Source organism: Sander lucioperca, chromosome 21 (assembly GCF_008315115.2).
Source record: "Sander lucioperca isolate FBNREF2018 chromosome 21, SLUC_FBN_1.2, whole genome shotgun sequence".
Taxonomy (NCBI): Eukaryota; Metazoa; Chordata; class Actinopteri; order Perciformes; family Percidae; genus Sander; species Sander lucioperca.
Window position 1 is genome coordinate 20953297 of NC_050193.1, and position 22626 is coordinate 20975922.

The 22626-nt window shown below is 39.4% G+C and overlaps 1 protein-coding gene and 1 long non-coding RNA gene across 2 annotated transcripts in view; both read right to left on the reverse strand.

The window, feature by feature from the left end:
- LOC116063752 (transmembrane protease serine 9-like) overlaps positions 1-22626 on the reverse strand; it is a 39604-nt gene that overhangs the window by 10091 nt on the left and 6887 nt on the right. The window contains exon 6 of the mRNA XM_035996537.1: positions 22312-22591. Coding sequence (XP_035852430.1) covers positions 22312-22591 — 280 coding nt within the window. The remainder of the gene's footprint in view (positions 1-22311; positions 22592-22626) is intronic.
- LOC118494106 lies at positions 1110-22316 on the reverse strand. The gene is made up of 3 exons (XR_004896163.1): positions 22235-22316; positions 19284-19286; positions 1110-1120 (listed from the first exon to the last, which is right to left on the reverse strand). It is a non-coding gene; the product is annotated as an uncharacterized LOC118494106 (long non-coding RNA).

A 22626-nucleotide genomic window follows, 5' to 3' on the forward strand; every position in this document is an offset into this window, starting at 1 on the left:
CTAAATATAGAATTGAATTATTAAAATGCATGGGAATTTTAAAGCAGACCTCAAAGAAAATTGTATAAAATAAAAAGACTACCCGTTAAATCCATGATTTCTATGATGATAATGTGAGGCTGTGTCAGTTTTTATGACTTTATAACAGATTCATTTCTTTGGTTGTTTTGACCGCCTAGAAACATTATAAACAGACACGATAACTTTTGGACTTTAAAAGCGTTTTAGAGAATTTACTTGACCTGGACACTCCTAAATTTGATCACTTTCATACATTTTACATCTTTTGCACTTCTTAAATTCTTTTAATCTACCATGTTTCTACTGATTTTATTTCATAAATGGTCCTATTTAGTTATATAATAAAGCGCCTTGTGCTTGCCTGTGTGTCAGAAATGTGCTGTATAGATAAACTTGCCATGCCTTTTATTCATGCATACTTTGAATCATTAACGTGCACTCAGTGTGACAGGATCACAGAGTTGGTGGGTTTTTGATGCCCAAGTACTTTTTATTTACTTCAAAAGTAGTATTTTGAATACAGGACTTGCACTCGTTTTACTTCATTACTTACTAACTTAATTCATTACAATATTTGACTTCCTCCTCAGTGTGCTTCCACTCAGGAGATCTCAAACATGATTGGTTCAGGTGTGTGCAGTGAGGAGGGTCCTTACCGTGTGTCAGGAGAGTCAGCAGAGCCACCACAAAGATCACCTTGTAGAGAGCCATAACTGTAAGTACATGCCATCAGATCTGCTCCGGCATTAAATAATCTTCTTGTGCCCTTAACCCTTCCCCTCTCTCTCTATACCTCCCATACAGTAACACAAACATTACCTGTCAAAAGACTCGCCCAACCCCTCACTGCAAACCACCTATTTAACCGGATATCAAACATTACATACAGTACAGTAACTACATTCACACAAGTACTGTTCTTATTATGTATTTTTATTTAATGCCACGTTATAGTTCTAGTCCACTTGTACATTCACAGGAATGCTTTTTTTTACATTTATTTCGCATATGTAGTAACTAAAAACATAAAAAATAAATGTATAAAATGTAATGAATTGTTACAAATGAAACGTTCTGACTTGTGAGCTCTTATAATCTTCTCCCATTTCATTTCATATTTATATATTTCACATTTTACAAAAAGAATCAAAGATTGGAGAAAAGTCCAGAAAGTGAAAACAGATTTGTCTATCAGATCTTAGTTTCTTCTTCTTCTTCTCTTCCATTAATCATCGGACGACCCCTCAGATTTGTCTGATGATTCTTTAGAGGGGCCAGAGCCCTAGGTTGGGAACCACTGGACCATCTAACTGTAGATAAAGTTTTTAAAGTAGCTCCACCTGGAGCAGCTACAACAGTAACATGCTGCTCTCTTGTTGATGCTTCAGTATTCATATCTAATAATGTCACATAGAATCAGATATCAGTCACAGACAGAGACACTTCACTTCACTTCATGTACTTTTACTGCATGGTGCCAAGAAAACTTCTGTACTTTTACTGCTGATACTTTAACTGCATTTTACTGACTTTTTATATATGTACTTATATACTTTAAATGAAGGACTTTTACCTGTAATAGGTTTTTTTTACATTACTATATCAATACTTTTACTGAAGTAAAGAAATACTTCTTCAGCGACTGTTTAAAGCACTTGATGAGTTCCAGTCAATGCGTCAGTGCCCCCCCCCAGACATGTTGAAGACAGGAACAATACTGAGTGCAGGCAACAGGCCGCGGGGCGTGGGTCGTGCAGTGCATCTCACTTGGCAACATTCCTGTATCTCCGCACAGGTTGATTGTGACACTCGGTGATGGCCCACAGACCTCCTGTCTTACCTTTAGTTTTTACACCTTCCAGGTGTGTTCACATAGGTACAGTCCTGCTCACCATTATTGGCACCCATGAAGTTTAAGTACATAATGTGGAATATCTCCTGAAAATCAATTCAATTTTGACCCGGAAGGACAACAACTTCATGGTCGACGGGAAGGACACTTTAGGGTTAAACATCCACTACAACTTGATAATCAACAACATCATGTTTGGTTTTATTTGTGTCAGATTTACACAGTAGTGGCAGAAATGCCCTGGGGTCTCATTTATAAACGTGGCGTATGCACAAAACGGGGCTGAAAATGCGCGTACGCCACTTCCCACGCAAAGGTTGTGTATGAAGGTAAATATGGTGCAAAAAGGGAGAGCTTGTAGAATACAATGTGAGAACTTGCAGAACAAAAAATCTGAACTTGTATGTTAAAATTTGCACTTGTAGAAATTTAATTTGCACTTGTAAAAATAAAATTTGCACTTGTAAAAAATATTCACACACATGTGATCTGAATTTGAAGTCATACAAAGAAAAAAAACATGAGAGCTTGTAAAAAAAATCTGAACTTGTAAGTTGAAATTTGCACTTGTAGAAAATGTTCACACACCTGTATTCTGAATGTGAAGTTACAGAAAAAATATTCACAAATGTGTAGATTGATATTTACATGAACACAATGACAGCTGCAAACTTATAATGCAACATTTACTCGTATACTTTTTTTTTTTTACTCTGGTTCATTTTCCATCACAACCACAACTCAGTGATTACAACCTCTCGAATCTGTCACTGCAACTTCACATATGTGCTCTCTCGCATCACAAAGTGGCCAATCTGCGCACCTCGACTTTCACAACACTCTTGACGATACATTTGGTGCAAAACTAATTTGTACCTGTGGACTTAGGCTGTGGAGCTCTGAGCTAACAGAACGGGAAAAGCAGGGTTTCTATCGCCAGATGAGGGACAACTCTGTCCGGCTTATTTATGTAGCATGGAAACTTGGTGGAATAGCATGCTAGCGTTAGCTAACTAGCAGCCAGCCCGCTTCTAAATAAATACCTTTTAATTATCTAAACACTTTTTAACAGTCAAACTAAAACACTGGCGGTGAGCTCCACGGCCTGCAGCCGCAGACGGACTGTCAAAAATCATATTTACCTTCATAGTTGTGATTTATAAAATACAAACTTGACAGCAGAATGTGCAGTCCTACACGCAAACTCTGACCAGTGTCTACGCACATTTTGGAGACAATGGGAATTGGCGACGCCGATGGTGAGGTGGTGAACTGAAGTCAGACTGCAGAAAGTAAATGTGGGAATAACGATTACTCGTAATATTTTCAAGTATTGTTGCCTCACGCACATTTTTTCACTCTATATCATTCATGTTACCATGAAGATTAAATCCAGCAGTGCTATTTGCGCTTGTACTGAGTGATAATTGTTCCATAAACACCTTGTAAAATCCAACTCAAATCTTTAATAAAAATTTGTTCTTAATATTTAATCGGCGCTGTCTCACCGTGGCATTGTCCGCTACGGAGCGCAGGAGGAGGAGATGGCCTGACTGCATGGAATACAGGATAACATCAAATACCCTTGCATTATATAACTAAAGAACACAGTGTAAATAACGAAATATCTGTCTTTAATACTGTGCATATTGTTACGGAACGGCACAGGAGGTGGAACCCAAAAGCAGACGAAAAACACAATAATCAAGATTAAGTGTTTAATGAGTGAAATATATACAATAATTGTGCTGGTGGCAAAAAGGAGGGTTGTGTCGAGGGAATCCAGTGGTGAGTGGTGGGTGCAGCGCGCTCTCCAGAGCGTACCCAGTGAAGTGGTGGCGTTGACCATGTGCTAAGGCCTCCTCCAGAGTCCAACAAACAATTGAGTTTGAGTCCAATCCTTACAGAGAGAGAGAGGAGCAGGCGGGGTGAGCAAGCAGGCAGGCAGGAGTAGGAGCAAGCAAGACAGGCTGCAACAAGAGATAAACACAGATATTTCTTTAGCTACACAAGCTAAAACACCAGGAAAACAAATAACACAGGGAGCCCGGAGTGCAACTATACCACACTGGTAGACGGTACAATCTGGCAACGAGTTGATCACAGAGCCAGCCTTAAATACTGCAGGAGGTTGATTAGGGAATGAGCTTCACCTGGTGCCACCTGCCAGCTAAGCCGCGCCCACAGCTCACAGTAATTGGCACAGGAGGGAGGGACATGAGAGAAAACACACAGAACAAAAAAGAAGCACGGGCTGCCATGATGACATCATGACACATATATTATCAATAGGGCTGTCAAACGATACGATTTTAATCGCTGAATTTCTATAGTTAATTGCGATTAAATGCATATTTTATCACATGATTAAAATTCTATTATTTTGCATTTCAGAACAGTTTTTAAGTACATATTAACAATCAAAAGGAATTTTTACCAGTGTATCTTGATTGGGAATCAAATGAATGCAAAGAAAGTTACTTTATGAACTTGATTTTAAGATTTGTAATTATTTATTTACTGTAAACAAAAGAAACGTGTGAATCTGTCATTATTGCACAATTCCTCTAAGTACCTAACTAAAAAACTAAAAATCCCTATCCTTACTAGAGTCAATATAGTGTTTAGTAACTCCTAAATAATGTTGATTACTCAGTGACGTCCAGTGATCACCGGTTAATGAGCAGCTCATTTCTGCACAAGTCCGTGTTAACACAGCCCATCTCCACTCTTACCCGGCAACAGAGAAACAGGCTGGATAGTCCGGTACACTGTTGTTTCCACAACAACAAAAACACAGCAGTCTCTGAACTCGTGTTGGGAGTTTCGTTGAAGTTGGATGTAGTCCAGTTTTTATCTAATGAGTGCAAGTACATCTCGCTGCAGTCTGCGGGAAGGCGGGGCTTGACATCAAGCATCCACATCCAAGTCAGTCATTTTTTTTTTGCTTTCGTCATTCCCCATATGCTCTAACGGACCAAGACCGTTCTCTTAATACATCCATGACCAAGACAGCCTGGTAGAATTTTTTTACTATGAAGAAAATTATTTGGATAAATGACATGTTTTTTATTTTGAATCTTTTAATTTTATTTGAAAATTCTATATCTATAAATGTAAATGATCTGAAAGAAAACCAAATAGGCTAGTCACCAATTTAAAAATGACATGAAATTATATTTTAAAACCTTAAAAAAGGACTGACAAATAAGAAAGCCATCCGGACTCTGAACATTTACAATGCCTTACAACCTCTTTAATGTAAATTCAATGCACCCCTTTTTCGTGTGTGTATGTATGTATGCATTTAATGTTTTCAATGTGTTTATGGATCTGTACTTGAATAATAAAGTTTTTTGAAGACAAAAAAAAAAAAAAAAAAAAAGACAGCCTGGTAGCGAAGCTGATAGAGCCTCTTGATTCACATTAGATAGAAACTGATGATGTAGGCTAAACAAACGATAGTTCATGCAACAGTGAAGTTTTCATGTAGTTACTACTGATTTCTGATTTTGAAATGACATCCAAATTTGAAAAATTGGTCATTTTAAACCTTGTTAATATTGATGACAATGTGTTCAAACGGAAAACGAGCCATATTTCATTTAATTTAGCCCTCAAAAGTAGAATGGTGTGTTGTTTCGTTATGGACTTTCATATTAACAGCAAGAATTCAGTCACAACCAAATGTACAAAGGGGCGATTTTGCTTTAACAATTAACAGGTGAACCAGAAGCATACAGGTGAAACTCGAAAAAATTAGAATATTGTGCAAAAGTTCATTTATTTCAGTAATTCAACTTAAAAGGTAAAACTAATTATATAGACTTATTACATGCAAAGCGAGATATTTCAAGCCTGTATTTGTTATCATTTTGATGACTATGGCTTACAGTTTATGAAAACCCTCAGAAAATTTGAATATTGTGAAAAGGTTCAATATTTTAGGCTCAAAGTGTCCCACTCTAATCAGCTAATTGATCCAAACATCTGCAAAGGGTTCCTGAGTCTTTAAATGGTCTCTCTATCTGGTTCAGTAGAATTCACAATCATGCGAGATGCTCCTCGGATATTACCTGCACAGTAACACACCTAATCTAAGTATTTCAAAAGGTCGAACACACATACAGATGTTTAGATACAGTAAAATCGCTACGTGATTACCGTTATTTCCGAGGGTTGAAGTTGCATTTTAACGGGGCAGTGCAAGTTGCTGCTGTGGTTTAGCTGAAGCTAACGCAGCCTGAGCTTTCACGTTACAATATAAAAGGTGTTGACCGTTGACTTAGCTAGCACGCAAACAGTTCATTTACATGTCTACGAGCATGTTAGCAAACTACACCAAAAGACAAATACTGAGGAATATTGATAGAAAGCAGGGGAAACTAGTAGGCTACTTCCATACTTTTTAGCATTGGCTAATTAGCAACCTGCCTTCCATCAGATGTAGCTTCCGAGCTAGCTAGCAGCTAGCCCCAGAAGCTCATGAAAACAAGGCTTTCACCAGAGCAGTCTTACGTTATTTCCGAACCACTCTTTTCGTTTCAAAGTCGGAAATCAAATGAACGAAAACGTACACGGGCCCAATTACAGTTCATTGTTGTTGCATGAAATGTCGTTTGTGTTTAGCTTATATCAGTTTCTGTCATCTAATGTGAAACAAGAGGATATGAGGTTTGCTACCGTCTTGGTCCGTTCGAGCCATAGACTGTATGGGGAGACGACGTAGGTTAAAAAAAAAAAAAAAATGATTGATGTCAAGCCCCGCTTCCCGCAGACTGCAGCGAGATGCTCCTCAATGAGTGGACACTTGCAAGCAGGATTGATGGAACAGGTGGCTGGCTAGCGTAAGCTTTACACCTAGCTAGGTTATACTCCAGCCCCCGTTCGCATTTCACCGCTGAGGATGTCCCCTCGTGATCGCCCGCTCCGGCCGCTGCCTGCTACGGCCGCTGCAGCTGCCCGCTCCTGGTCAAACTAACCTGTACGGCGGGCCGCAGCAACCTCTTATTTCCAAACATTCATCTCTCCCCCGCCCCCCGAGGGCCAGTGGTCTAGCATCACATTAACTGTACTAGGCTTACTATGCTTAGCTACATAGGTGGTAGCTTAAGCTTGACTTGCTTCGGTGATATTTTAATTCGGCTTTACACAATCAATGTGCATATGGCTTTCGACTTGTCTACGAGCCGTCCGGGAGTTTTGGAAAATAAAAAGCGCCATTCAGGATTTCATTGCTGCTGTCTTTCTCCATCATGCCTGCAGCCTGCAGCAGAAGGATGTGTTACGAGGAAGTGGCAGCTTGATGATAAGTAACGGTGCTGCAAAGGGTCAAAATAGTAGCCTGTTAGGCACGACGCAAAGCCGAGTGAAGTGTAAAATAAATTAATAAATGCTGGCATGATTAATGCGATTGAAAAAAATTAATCGCATCGCGTCGGCCTTAATCGCATCGCGATTAACGAGTTAACGCTGACAGCCCTAATCATCAAATGTGAAAGTCTGGAAATACAGCCGTTAAGCTCTTGCACAATCGTTACACTTAATGTCCTCGTTATCGGTCCAAACTTTAATACTGTTCGGGACAAACCCTGCATGAAGAAAAGTGTGTGTGGCCTATTACACTTTTCGTCTTCAAATACTTGATGCTGTGATTTTGGCAAGGTGTTAACAATCACAAATTGTTGTAAACATATAAATTCTGCGGTGAACCCTGTGCGTAATGCTGCATGATGGCACTGCTGGCACTGCAGGAGGACTACGCAAATGGAAGAATCAAGAGAGAAAGACACTTCAGGGACCATGACGATGACTGGCTTATATGCCGATTTAGATTCACTAAATCTGCGCTCTTGGATCTACAGTATGTACTGAATTGGGTCCAGTAGCTAGAGAGGGCAACGCGCCGGAACCGTGCCATCCTGGTCCATCCCAGTCCAAATACAGGGCCTCGCCACTCTGGGGGCCGCCGGCTGTTTCCAAAGGGAAATGGCAGACAGCTACGTGTTTTTTTTAATAAATATTATATATAATCTTCACCTCACCTTTATCACTAAGGCTTGTTTGGATATAATATATAGTTCTGTTAAATCTAGGTCTGGTATTTTGAAGCTGTCCCCGAGTGCCGTAATGCCTGCCGTTTTGGACAGTATTAATATAGGTAGTGTATAGATCATGTTTCCCTATACTGTGCGAGAACAGGCCGTAATTATAATTAAATTTGCAGCAATTCCCGAGCATCTGAGAAGCTGCTTTTTCCCAGCTAGTTGTCATGATTCAGCGTAACGAAAGAACAACTGCCAGGGTCATTAACATACTGATCAGCATTCATGAGGTGCTTTGCATTGACTATTTATGGTTAAAAATGGGTATGTACAGGGCGGGATAAGAGGCTGATTCACGTACGCACACTTGGGCAACCTGTGATTTATAAAAGGAACATTGCTTACAGGTGTGCGTACACACAGTTTTATAAATCTAAATGTTTTTTGGCGTACGCCATTTTTGGCTTTTGGGCGTACGTACACTTTTAGTAAAGCACAGTTTTATAAAGACCCCAGATCGTTTTATTTAAGTAGAAGTAGTACTACCACATTGTAGAAATACTCTGTAACAAGTAAAGGTTCTGCATTCTAATACGAAAGTACAATTATCTAAAATACTTAAAGCATCAACAGTAAAAGTACTCATTATTTAGCAGTGCCCCCGGGGTTCGCATCCAACCCGTGGCCCTTTGCTGCATGTCATCCCTTCTCTCGCTGCTTTCCTCTTTATTCGTACTATCAAATAAATAGCATAAAAAAGATGGCCAAGGTGGAGCTCATTTGAACTGCTTTTAAACCTGTTTAATGTTTCATTTATAAAATGCATCATATTTTATTTGTTGTTTTAAATGAAAAACCTAAACTGGCAAACTACAGTTGTAGTGGAGTAGAAGTATAATGTTGCAGAAAAAAAAGGAATATTCAAGAACATCAAAATTGTATTTAAGTGCAGTACTTGAGTAAATGTACTTTTTTACACCACTGGTTATTACTTTATAATTGCGCAGTGCTTTGCTTTTAAATCTACCAGTGAGACACACATGATGCTGACGGTGATGGAATGTCTTTCTGACTGACTGCCTGAAAGGAAAGAAATAAAATCTAAAAACTGACTGAAACAGACAGCAGAAATGTGGAGTTAACATATTCTGTAATGATTGAGATCAAACCTGTAAAAACACAACAAGATTTGGTCCTTTTAATTGTCAAACCAATTCATTCATTCCATTCTCAACTCATTATTATTTAAGAAACTAACTGTTAGCTATACCTGTGGTCTTCATTATTTCACAATTAAAACACCATGACAGAAGACGTACATATATAAACAGGGACGGACTGGGACCAAAAATCGTCCCTGGCATTTTGGCCCAGACCGGCCTACCACATAAGATCACAAATACCACCCGTCCTTGGGCTCCCCCGAATATGTATACCAACTCCTACTCCTTAAAACTACTAACGCCATGTAATGAGTAAGCAAGAATCAGTGAGAATTGACACATTAAATATTTCAAAAAAGTGCTATTTAATAATACAATAAAACGGTATACTCCTCATGAATCATAAAACAAGCTATATATGTGTATACAGGGCACGGAATTAACACCAGACCACCCGCCAAATGCGGGTGAATTTTGCAATTGGCGGGTAACACTGTCAATCTACCTGCCACATTGGCGGGTAGCCAATGAGAATTGAGTGATTCAGACGCGTAACTATCGGTAAGCAGGGTACACGGTTGCTTACGGGCCTGGTCCAATCAGGGGCCCGCATCACTGGAAGACATTGATTGACAGCCGGGGCCCCCTATCGCATTTTCATTACTCACACAATCCCAGTAGTCCCACGTGCAGCCACTGACCAAGCGGGAGTGAGAACGGGTAAAATTAATTTCCTAGTTTCTGATATGAAGACGAGACGTGTGTGTGACTCGAACATCTCACATTTACCAACAAAACATACAGCGAAAGACCGTGCAAAACATTTCAGACTGTCCTGCCTACCTGTATACATTTTAACATCAATGTACGCTGTGACGTTTATTCACTCTAAAGTCAGCGGCTACTGTTTCAATCTGCCGGCTCTCTGCAGTGGGCGGGGCTGCTCCGTTTCCCCCCGCAACTGACACGCACACACAATCACACACAACACACACACACACACACACACACACACAATCACACACAAACGCACACGGTGGATGCAGGAAAAAACGCAGATGAGACGTAGGCTACAGGATGACCTAAATTGAGGACAGCTACACTCGTTATTGTAAGTGCAATGCTAAGTTCAATAAGTATTTTATTAAACTGTATGAATGTGTGTGTCCCAGGCCAGGATAGAAAATTAACTAACAATGTAAAGATCAACAAGCCACTGACAATGACAGATATGTTCATATTTGATTCATTCAATAAATTATTATTTTGTGTCTTAAATCCACCAGCCTTTTTCATATTTTACCAACATTTGCAGCATCCTGAGCCTTTTTGGTAAGGTTCCTAATCTCAGCCCAGACTAATTAATTAATAGTAATAAGTATTATTCTCCCCAAAACAAGTTTCCTTTTTATTTATTTTTTTATTTTTAAGAACTATACAAAAAAAATGAATGTTATGGTGCGCATTCACCAGTGTTTTGTTGTTGTTATATATATTTATCATTTCACAACTGAAGAGGCCCTGTGCTTTAATTTGAAGAGGTATATCATGAATTTCGTCTGCCAATGCAGACAGAAAAGCTAATTCTCATTAAGAAAGTTAGCATGATGTGCAATGTTTATCTAGGCTACTTTAAGGACACAAATGCACAAGCACGAGCTTAAAGGACAATTCCGGTGCAAAACGAACCTAAGGGTTATTAACAGATGTGTACCCACTCTGTCGCTCTCTGGGACATGTTTTCATGCTAATCGAATGTGTTTGTAGCTTGAAAGACACTAGCGCGGACCACTGATTAGCTTACAACGCTAGTATTCGGGGCACAGGGAAAGTAACAACAAATCGCTATTTTGTACCACTAAAAAGGCTCAAAATATCACCAAACTTCAACGGTAGCATAATGAGGGTCCCTAAATGTTAACCGAAGCACTGAGAATTTTGTAAGTGTACAGACAGTTTATTGAAAACATACATTATAAAGACACTCGCGTTCATGTTTACATGCCGCCGCTGTCTTGAAAACCAGTCATGACTTACAGCTGGCGATGCAAACTAAAATCAAAAGCAATTTGCTCAATATATCTGAAATAATCGCAGTCTGCATAACTTGTCTAGTGTACTTACTCAGTGGATAACTGTCCATCTGGTCCCTCCGGTCTGGGTCGCCGTCTCTAATTTATTTTCGGGACATGGAAAAAAGTTTCAAGTACAGCCCTGTTTATCAGAGAGGGGAAATCTTCAGACTGTACAAAACACTCTTGGGTGTCGCGACGCAACAGGTCCCACTCCGTGCAACACAGATACTCCTGTTCGGTGGCCATAGCTTCACAATGTCCGCAGGTACACCACCAGTTTCCCGAAGTACGAGGCTGTGTTGCGGCATTGACTACCGGTAGCTCTCTCTCTCTCTTTCGTAGCCGTGTGGTATCTTTAGTTTCGTTGCTGTGATGCTGTATGGAAGAAGTATTCACCGACACTGATCTTGATTATAAAAGGTTTATTACATCAAAGATTCCAGCATCATGACGGGTCCTGCAGAACCCGAAGAGGACAGTTCTCAATTCTCAAAATGGTCACTCTGAAGATTTTCTCTTCAAACATGAGGTTAAGTACTGTCCTGTGTAACATGAGACGTGGTGATGGGGGTAGTTCAGTCCAGTGCTGGGGCTAATCAGTCAGTGGTCCCCATTTGCTCCAACAAAGCCACTGTGTCATCTAACCATTTGTTTTAGCCAAATGGAACCATGTGTATATAACAAAGACTCAAGTCAATTAGATACTACAGCCCTTTCACAGAGCTCCCGCAGCTCTTCGTTCAATAAACTGTCTGTACACTTACAATGTTCTTAATGCTTTGGTTAACATTTAGGGACCCTCATGCTATCGTTGAAGTTTGGTGATATTTTGAGCGTTTTTAATGGTATAAATAGCAATTTGTTTTTACTTTCCCTGTGTCCCGAATACTAGCGTTGTAAGCTAATCAGCGGTCCGCGCTAGCTTCTTTTAAGCTACAAACACATTCGATTAGCATGAAAACATGTCCCAGAGAGCGATCGAGTGGGTACACATCTGTTAATAACCCCTAGGTTTGTTTTGCGCCGGAATTGTCCTTTAAGGTTTGATGAACTTTAAGGTGGTGTTTTGCTTATTATTAAGATGTAGGCTACTTTGTTGAATGAAAGGTAGGCTAATATAGCCTAATAATAATAAAACGGTGAGAACATCATCAGTCAGGACTCAGATACACGCGCACTTAGCCAAACTAATGCAGTCATACAGTAGCATGCCTACTTCTTTTATTGTTGTAGTGTTATCATCAACAGTTTGTCCACCACTTGTTTTTGGCTCAGTTTTATCAAGGGGCAAAGTGTTTTAGGGGAGTTCTGCTTACTGCAGGTTCTACCCTCACTCCCTCATCTCTGTCCCTCTTCTCCTGAGTCTCCTCCTCACTGTGCACTGCCGCCGACACCGACACCACCACCACTATCATTACTGCCAATAACATGTCTGTCAATTTGACACATTTGGCAGCGTCTGCCTGAAGGGCCTGTTTCTTTTTGTCACGCAGCTTCTCTGCACCTCTTTTGCAATTCTTCTCCATGATCTCTATCACTATTCTAGCATGGCAGATGTACTGAAACTGCACCATGCAGTTCTCCTGTCACTGTGTGTTTATCTTTCGCGTGGCGCACCATTACAGACTAGTCCATTTCATTGTGAAAGTAGGGGGTGTTTGTGTAGGGACAGAACCTAGCCTATGTCAAAGCCAGTCTACGGAAAGCCGTTCCACTCCCTATTCAGCCCCATTGTACCGAATTTGGTTGCAGTTCCACCAGAGTTCCACTGGGGGTGATGCAGGCGAGTGCAAAATGAATGGGACTCTATGGACAGCTAAATTTGTCTCTATCGCCTGTTTGTCGTTGAGAAATCTCAGATTCGATTGTAGTTTTTGCAAGTTCAACGTGGAGTATAGTTCGAAAGTTGAATGAACGAGTACTTATGTCCTTTTGATTTCTTACAGGTTGAGTCGTTGTTGCCCATAACACGCTAGCATTCTGCTAATGAATGCTGATTGGTCAGTTAAGGACTGATTACGATCGGAGATCCCGCTTGACGGCATCCGAAGCAGAACCAGAATGTCATAGTGAATATTTCGGCGTGGTCTTTAAAACATTAGCAAACCTCTTTCTAGCACGGGTACTGACAGGGAGAGCCTTACCTGTCAGCTGTGTTGTCGATGCCTCGAGAGAAAAAAGGAAGCGACTCAGATCTTGCCGTGAAGCAGTATATCTGGCCGTATATGTGTATGACGTCATTGACATTTTAAAAGGCTTTGTAGAACAAAAAAGCGACTAATACACCCAGCAGTGTGTATTTTCTTAGCCTCCCCTTTCGAATGCAACATTCAAATTACTAGACAAAATATTATATCCTGAGAAAAGTGGATTTTGAGGGGTATAGCTCCTTCGAATCCCATTCATTCTGCACTTGCCTGTGAGCGCCCCCTATATGGATCAAGAGTGGAACTGCAACCAGTTCAGAAGCCGAAAGTAACGAGAGAGTGGAACTTCTTCCCTTATTAGAAATTCTTTGCCTATGTGATATTTTTGAGTAAAGTGTTTTGGGCCAGCCCAGTGTCAATTGAAAAAACAATGTGCCACCGATATAGGCCTACCACTTTTATGGGGCGGTTCATGGGCCGGACAAAAAAAATGTAAAATTTCTTTTTAGATTTTAAATAAAATGTGGAGGGGCTTTAAAGGTTTGTAAACAACAGTGATGAAATATAAAGTAAAACTTGGAGAAAAGCTCAAACCTAAAAAAAAATGACAGACAGAACCTGACTTTCAACCCTGCACACGGAAGTTATTTATGTTTCAGTTCCTGAAGGTGACACAGCTGATTCACCGTTGACCTCCATCTATCAACACTGGCTTTCAGCAAACTGGTCAAACTGCACCAGGTTTTAGAGAGGAAATGCCATATCGATATTCAGGTACAGGTAGTGATTGTTTGGGAACAAAAGGGAATCAGCAGAAACTGTCAACATCATAAAGGTCAAACATCATGGTTTACTGTGATCTCTGGGCGTGTTTCTCAAGTGAGAGTTTTTAAAAGCCTCTTTTTTAAAGATCCAGAAGTGTCCAAAAATAGTGAATATGTCAGGCTGAGTCACAGGGAAAGGACAGGAAGCATCAAAAGTAAAAAGCCCACTGTGACTCTTTTCATGTCTAACTGATTGATTGGACTGTACTGGGACTGGGATGTTCTTGTATCCATCATGAGGCTTTTTACGTAATAGCCTTTTCACAGAGCTGCTTGCAGTGATTCCCAACCAGGTGTATTTAAGTGTAGCATAGCTAAGAAAAATAACATATCAGTCATAATGATGAATATATCCACATATTGAGTCAGCTGTAACAATTGAACACTTGCTGCAATTGAGTCAAGTAATGGATAACTGCATGAAATAGATTAAGTCATTGGCGAATAGTAGAAATAATTAGCTAAGAGAAGGCCTACTGGTTAAAGTTGAAATAGTGAGCTATTGGACAAATGGTGAAAAAAAGCTTACGTTATAAGTAATGGATAAATGATTGAAAAACTTAGCTTAAAGTAATGAATGTACAGTTGAAATAGTATTGCAAAAATAGGTAAAATCTAAAAAAAGTAAAATGGATAAGAAACATCCAGCATCTGGTAATTCATAGCTATTGCAAATGCTAACTTAACAAACTGACCTAAATGTGTTTATTTATTTAAAAGGATCACCAACCTAAATATCTACAATACTGCAACATTCATGTATTATCCAGTTTAAATCAAATCAAATGGGGTGATTGTCTGCAATCTGCCGTCCCTCTAGAAGCCTGAGGCTGAGCCCTCTCAACCCGGACACAATCACTCCCAGCTGGCAGGAGGCTGCGGTTCAGCTGGGAACTCTTGCTGATTAATATTTTTGCACATTGATGCCATAATAAAAAATTGCTGACAAGCACTAGCTTTGTGGGTGTTACTTTGTCTGACTCACCAAAAGTTGGGCCTACAGGTGTATCTAAACTACAAACAATTGAAACCCTTTGAATGCACACAGGAGATTTCCATGTGTGACTTAAAAACCCAATTGCTGCACCAGTGATTTAGGATGAATACATATTTATTTTGTATTTTATATTTGTAATTCAATGCTGATCTGTTTTCACTTTGACATTAAAGTCCTGTTGATTAAATCTACTTGGATTCAATAACAATAACATGAAAACCTCATTCTAAAGAGAGGGTGAAACTTTTTAAAGGCCCTGTTTCTATATATACAGTATATATACAGTATATATATATATATATACAGTATATATACAGTATATATACAGTATATATATATATACATATACAGTGCTGCTCATAAGTATTCATACCCATGCTAAACCTCATTCTAAAGAGAGGGTGAAACTTTTTAAAGGCCCTGTTTCTATATATACAGTATATATACAGTATATATATATATATATACAGTATATATATATATATATATATAGTATATATACAGTATATATATATATATTGTGATGTCACGAGAGGCTGTGTCCTGGAGGGACGTTACATTCCTGTGAAGTGGCTGCAATCACAAGCAGCTATGGCTCCATCTGCTGGTGCAGTCGGGAACTCCTCCACTCAAGACACTACATTCCCACACACAGCTGAGACTGATCAGATCCTGATGAGCAGAAGAGCTTTTTAAAGCCTAGAGACACACTCGTGTGGGTGTGTGAGTTTTGGAGAGACAACTACAAGCTGTGCTCGCTGCAGAGGAATAGGAAAGGTGGAGAATCATTACCAGACGTCGGAAGGACTTACAGCTCGGATTGAAGTAAGGCTGAAAAGATTGTTTTACCTGAGGGAATGAAGATTATGATTTAACAACCAGAAGAGACATTATTTGAAGTTTTGACCCTTGACGATTAACTGGGTCCCACCTGTGAAGTTGGAGTGCTGTTTTTTTTGTTAATTCCCTGGAACTGTAATAAAATCCTTATTTTGTTTGAACATTGTGTCCTCGCACTGCTTGAGCTGTCCCCCGGAGAGCGGTGTAGCCTCTCATGACGTCACAATATATATATACATATACAGTGCTGCTCATAAGTATTCATACCCATGCTAAAGTTGACTAAAAAGAGGAATAAAACATCATCTTTTGGAAATTGACTGAAATAACTGAAATTAACTGAAATAAAACCATGTCAATCTCTAGGTATGGTGAAGGGTATGTGATGATGTGGGGCTATTTTAATTCCAAAGGCCAAGGGAACTTTATCAGGATGCATAGTATCCTGGATCCATGAAATAACTGGCCTTTAAAAATAAAAATCTGCCTTCCTCTATGGGAATTTAACATAGAGGTATGTATAATTATGGCCCCTGTATTTTAAGGAAGAACATTTATTTATTTACAATACATTATTCATTCACAAAAGAAATTGGTGTCCTTAAAAGAAAGAAGAAAAAAATGTTTTTAATTAAGGCATTAAGATCAAGTTCCAAAAGATTATTTTTTTATTCCTCTTTTTAGTCAACTTTAGTATGGGTATGAATACTTATGAGCAGCACTGTGTGTGTATATATATATATATATATATATATATATATATATATATATATATATATATATATATAAAGATCCAAGTAGATCGTGGAGGGTTACCCCATTTAAACACACAGTCCACCTGGGTATAACCCTGATGGAGCCATTGGTGTGAAAGGGATCTAAGACACTTCCGGGTCATTTCCCTTATTAACCTTCATAAGCAAAAAACACTATTCCACAGACTCAGTCTCACATTGTAGTGTGCGCAGGAGAAAACTGGATATCTGAGTTTAAGCTTGTCACTGTATCATAAACGTGGCTGAAGTTCTTCTGCTTATCGTTAATGATAAATAGCCAACATTGTGCTATCACCAACTCTCTGACATATTCAATCACACAACACAGGGGACGGAGCTCATAGTCTGTTGTCAGAATGTAAAGTGTTTTCTAAGTGCTCCTTGCCAAAAAGCTCACCATAGAAAGTTTAAATACATCATTTTAGTGAACTCTTGTGTCTGATATGTTTTCACACAGTGTGCCAAATGGGACTGTGCCTGCACCTGTCAGCCTCCGGAGTGGGACTCCTGCAACTGCCTCTGCTTCGAGATCCAGATCTTTGAAAAATGTTTTTTAATTGTATGCCTTTTATTAGAGAGTTTACAGTGGAGAGATAACAGGAAAAAGAGTGTTGGGGAAGACTGCGATTTATGCTCAGCATCTTAATTTTCTGTAAAATGAATGGAGTTAATGGATGGAACAACCAGACAGTAAAGGTCTGTTTTATGTCTGATAAATGAAATACCTGATAAATCAAGGTAGCCTACTTCATCACATTGATGCAAAAATGTAAATAAAAATGGTTTTGCTCATTGAATTTAAATATCTAATGTTGATATTAAAACATTAGATATCTGCTATAAAACCATATCATATAATACCATATTATAATAATATTATACCATGTTGTTACCATGACTAGAACACATTTAGAATAATTATAGAGAATCTTATTTTCCCTGACGCTGTCAACTGTCCTGCTCAATAGTTTAGAGGTCCTGTCACTGTGCTGTTTATTATTTCTGAATTAGGAAGCGTTATACTTTTTAAAAGGCTTTTATCCAAAGTGACTGCCAGATAAACATTCACACATCACTGGCGCAGCATTGAGAGTAATTTGGGGGTCAGTGACATGGGACTGCAGGACTTGTCCAGGGATCGAACCACAGAATTTCCCATTCGTAAACAACCACTCTACCACAGCCACAGCCTGTGCTCACAGCATAAAGGAAAATGCCACAGAATCAAGCGAACAGAAAGGTCTTCACATTTACATGAGACAAGACTTGGCAAGACTTACAATTGGCATTAAGCGTTCAAACCAAAGAAATATCCATTTAAAGTGCAGCAAATACAGTTTGTGTACATAAACCGCTTCAGATAGATATAAACATAATGGTACAGTAGCTCTCTGAGGTAGATGATGGACAAGCTGATCAAAGTGACTGTGTTCCTCAGGCCTCCAAATTTCATTTCATTGCATGTGTTAAAGCCTTCCCTGACATAAAGTTAGTTCTAGATAAAGTAGAATCTATCTGCAAAGTAATCATGAATGCATCCTTCTTCTTCTGTCAGTTTAGGGTGACACTTTATGTCAATGACAAATAATCATTTTATGGCATGTGCATAATGTCTGGATCCTTAACGGATGGCACATAGATGTCCCAATTAACAATTTGTCTGTTCTAAAAATTAATTCTCAGTTAGAAAATAAAAATAAATCATTTATATATTACAAAGGTTTCACACATTTTATCGTTGTAGTGATTCAAAAATAATAATTATTAATTAATAATAATAAAAACAAAAACAAGAAATGCTGGAATGCTCAGCTATATATTACATAGACATTTGTTTAGTGCAAATTCAACACGTCTTCATTTTACACCCTTCATTTTAGACTGATAGCAGTTACCCTTCAGAAACTCAGAAAGAGACACTGTCTGAGTCCTTCAAAGTCAATTCATTTTAAAGTTTTCTTCTTTCTATCAAGTCATACATTAGTGTTAATGCAGCTTTGACCTAAATTGTCTCTCAGATTCAAGGTTATTTACATTCATTTGTGCTCATCACATCATGTACAGTAAATCCTTCCAAAAAAGTTGGAGGCTTCTATGAGAAAAGTTGGAGACACGTCGAGAAGACGAGGAGATGGAAAAAGAGGAAGACCAGGGAGTGAGCAGGAGTGGCACCACCGTTGGAAGCAGTAATGCTGGGGACAGTTGCGTTGGTGCTGTTGCTGGCGCTGGTGTTGTTGTTTGAGTTTGAAGCTGGAGATAAGAACCCCACTGTACGAGCCAGGAAGGTTTCAAAGGTGCTCAGTTTGGGGAATTGCATCACTGCATCTCGTGTTTGTCTGGTGGTGTTTCCAGCTGATAACACTGCTGCCTGGAACCAAGAGTCGCCCAGCTTACACATCAACGGACCTCCAGAATCACCCTGAACAAACAGACACACATGTTCAACATTTGTATGAAGTGGACATTCAGTCGCATCTTCCTGTGAAACTACAGAAAATAATATTTTTTTTTCTAGTTTCACTAAATGTGCTATTTAGACAATACATTCTTATACTTTAAAGGATTAGATAAAAAGTTTGATACCTCTCTCATGTTTGTGCAGTAAATTTAATGGATAACTTAACATGTGGCCAACACGGGCACGTTTACAGTGATGTTGATCAATGTGCATTGTCTCTGAGGAAATAAAATTTGCCAAAAAACATAAAGCTACAGCCAGGAGCCATGTTACACTTCAGTTTGTACGGGTTGAATAAAAAGGATATAACATGTTAATCAGTAAGCATTAGAGATGGTGGTAGGTGGAATTTGTTACCATTTGACAGAGCCAGGCTAGCTGGTTCCCCCTGTTTCCAGTCTTTATGCTAAGCTAAGTTAACCTACTGCTGACTGTAGCTTCATATCTACCGTACAGGCTTGAGAGCGGTATTGATCTTCTCATCAAGCTCTCAGCAAGAAAGGGAATAAGTATCCAGAAATGCCTGTTTAAGGATCAACAAACTCCTGTTTAAAACAGAGACATATAAAAGTATAATAATCTCCTGCTCTCATTTATCACCTTCTCCAGTGTAAAAGTTCTGGTACAAATGCTGTCACTTGACGACCCGTTCCCGCAATTTTCCACCGATGTCTCAAACTCCTGCAGAACTTGTTCCGCTGAAGTTGGGAAAAATAAGAAATTGATGCGAATTGAAACATCTGAATCAAATCCAACAGGAACACAGAATAAATGGGCAACCATACTTTGTTAGTGCCAAAAACTGTAATGTACAAGGGCCTAAATGTTCAATGTAAAGAGGTGAATTGATGCAGAGGTAGCATTACCCCCTCCTCGCCCGGAGTTCCAGCCAGCAGCCCAGCACGTGGAGCCCAAAGCAAAGGTCTGTCCGTTGTCAAGGCAGATGGGCTGGATGTAGTTGGACAGGCTGGGTTGGGTTGACAGATGGAGCACTGCTACATTTGACCCATTCAGGTTGCTCAGGGTGATATTTATCACATTCAGTGTCACCTCAAAGGGGTTAAATCCATTCTGTTTCAACCGACCCAACACCACAGTCCATTCAGACGGTGTTGGTGAACTGTGAGAGGTAAAATGAACTAAGTAAGGACTCAAGACAAACATCTGATTGGTTTAAGACAAGGGCAGGGCCTCTACATACGGTTTCCTAAAGGGCAGTTATTTTTAATCCAACATTACATTGAAGGATAAAAGCTAGCAATTTGGTTACCTTTTGTTCTTAAATTGCTCAAAAATTAAACAGAAAATTACGATCTGTGACATCGCTCCAGGTGTCTCACCTTGAGAAGCAGTTGGCGTTGCTCAACACGGAGTCAACGGCCACCAGAGTCCCGCCACACATATGACTTCCATTCCTCTGTAGGCTCGCCATCCATGGCCACACACCAGCCGTCGCCACCGAACTTCCTCCCAAAATACGACCAATACGGGAATTCATTGGGGCTTGGCCACAGACCACAGCTGGGTAAACAATCACAATCAGATGTATTGGAATTTGACTTAATTAGTTTTGTCGTTGCTCTTAATGTACTTACACAGAAATAGACATACAACTTAAAACAAGGACAACAAAGCTGAACAAAGATAAAGTGCTATGTAAAGATATAAATATAAAAGGTACAGAACAGTCAAAGGTTTGGGGAAAGTGTGTCCAAACTCCTTAATCTGTATTTCAATTAACAAAATATATAATTTACAGGTACAGTGGATGTTTAGTGTGTTACAGAGTTATTGCACAGGGATTGTTTCTGACACTACGTGACTGGAGGTATGGGCCCGTCATAGTGACGATCTGTGTCTGGTTTTGTTTCGGCGTACAGTGTTCTGTAGCGCCTACCAGAGGACAGAGATTGGAGCAGGCTTCATCCAATGGTTGGATAAAGAGAGGTTTGTCCAGGGTTTGATGAGCCTAAATTGATGTTTCCTGCCCAGATAAGATAAAACTATATTTATCCTTAAAGAAATTGCTGTGCATCAGTTGGTGTTTGGTGTTTTAAGCCCCCAACGTCACCTTCCAGGCAGCGCGGCAATGGTTATGTTTAGGGTTAAGGTTAGGGTTAGCTGCCTGGAAGGCGACGTTGGAGGCTTAAAACACCATTGAGCGCATCAGTTGCAATACAAAGTGTGAACACAGCAAATACAAAATGATGCACACAACATTGTTTGGAGTTTGATGGAAAAGTGCCTTCATAAAAAGTCTTGGGTTTAAATATTTCCCTCAATATAAAAATCATATAGCTTCAATAAAGAGCTGCAACATGCTGATACAGAATATATAACCAGTGTTAAAATGTAACTACTCTAAGTACATTTTCTCAAGTACTGGACTTAAGTACATATTCAAGGTACTTGTACTTTACTTGAGTATTTACATGTTCTGCTACTTTACTCCACTACTTCTAAGATGATATTGTAGTGTTTACTCCACTACATTTATCTGAAAGCTTTAGTTATTTTTCAGATGACAGTTTTTTATCCCCTTCCTGTCCGATGAAAACCATGTATCTCCAGATGTGTTGATGTTGAATGTTTGTGATGAATTGAAGGATAAATTGTGTATTTATGTGTTGAGAAAATGTTCCTACTTATATATAAATATACATAAAAATAAACTCTTTAAAAAGCCTTTTTGGATCAGCTGGAAAAAGCATCATCAAAAAGCTGAAAACATGGCTGTTTTTCTGACACCATGAAAAGTTTAAAAACTTTTAAAGATGATGATCTTATAGAATATAATGCGTTACTGTAGATTAAACCATCCAACAGCAAATAAAGGAGTTAAAATGAGCCCAACCTTAAACATCTACAGCAGTAAAATGCAACATAGGCTACACATTAATACAGGGTAATATTAATCCAGAAACATCAGATACTGACAGGACACATTTTACAGCACAAAACTTACTTTACTTTAAGTACTTTAGGTTCATTTTGCTGGTAATACTTACATGTTTTATCTTAAGTAAGATTGTACTACTACACTACTGTAAATATGAAAACATCTCATTTTAAGTGGATATTTAAGGTTAAAGTCTGGACATGACAGACACTCACGTTTGGCAGTGGTGGTTGTAGTGGTTGGAGGGAGAGTGGTTGGAGGAGGTGGCAGGCCAGGACAGCTGATGCTGAGGTCACTGTCAGTTCCAGTGGACGTGAAGGTAACAAAGCCTGGCTGGCTGCTGGTGATCTGGTTGTTGATCCAGGACTGATATTGGGACACTCTGGTGTAGACTCCTGGGAAATTAGGCTGGGCACAACCATTTCCAAAACTTACGATTCCCCCCAGGATCCAGCGGCTGCCCTGCTTGCTCACCAGCGGACCACCTGAATCCCCCTTTAAGAAGAGAAACATTTAGGAAAGAAATCTTT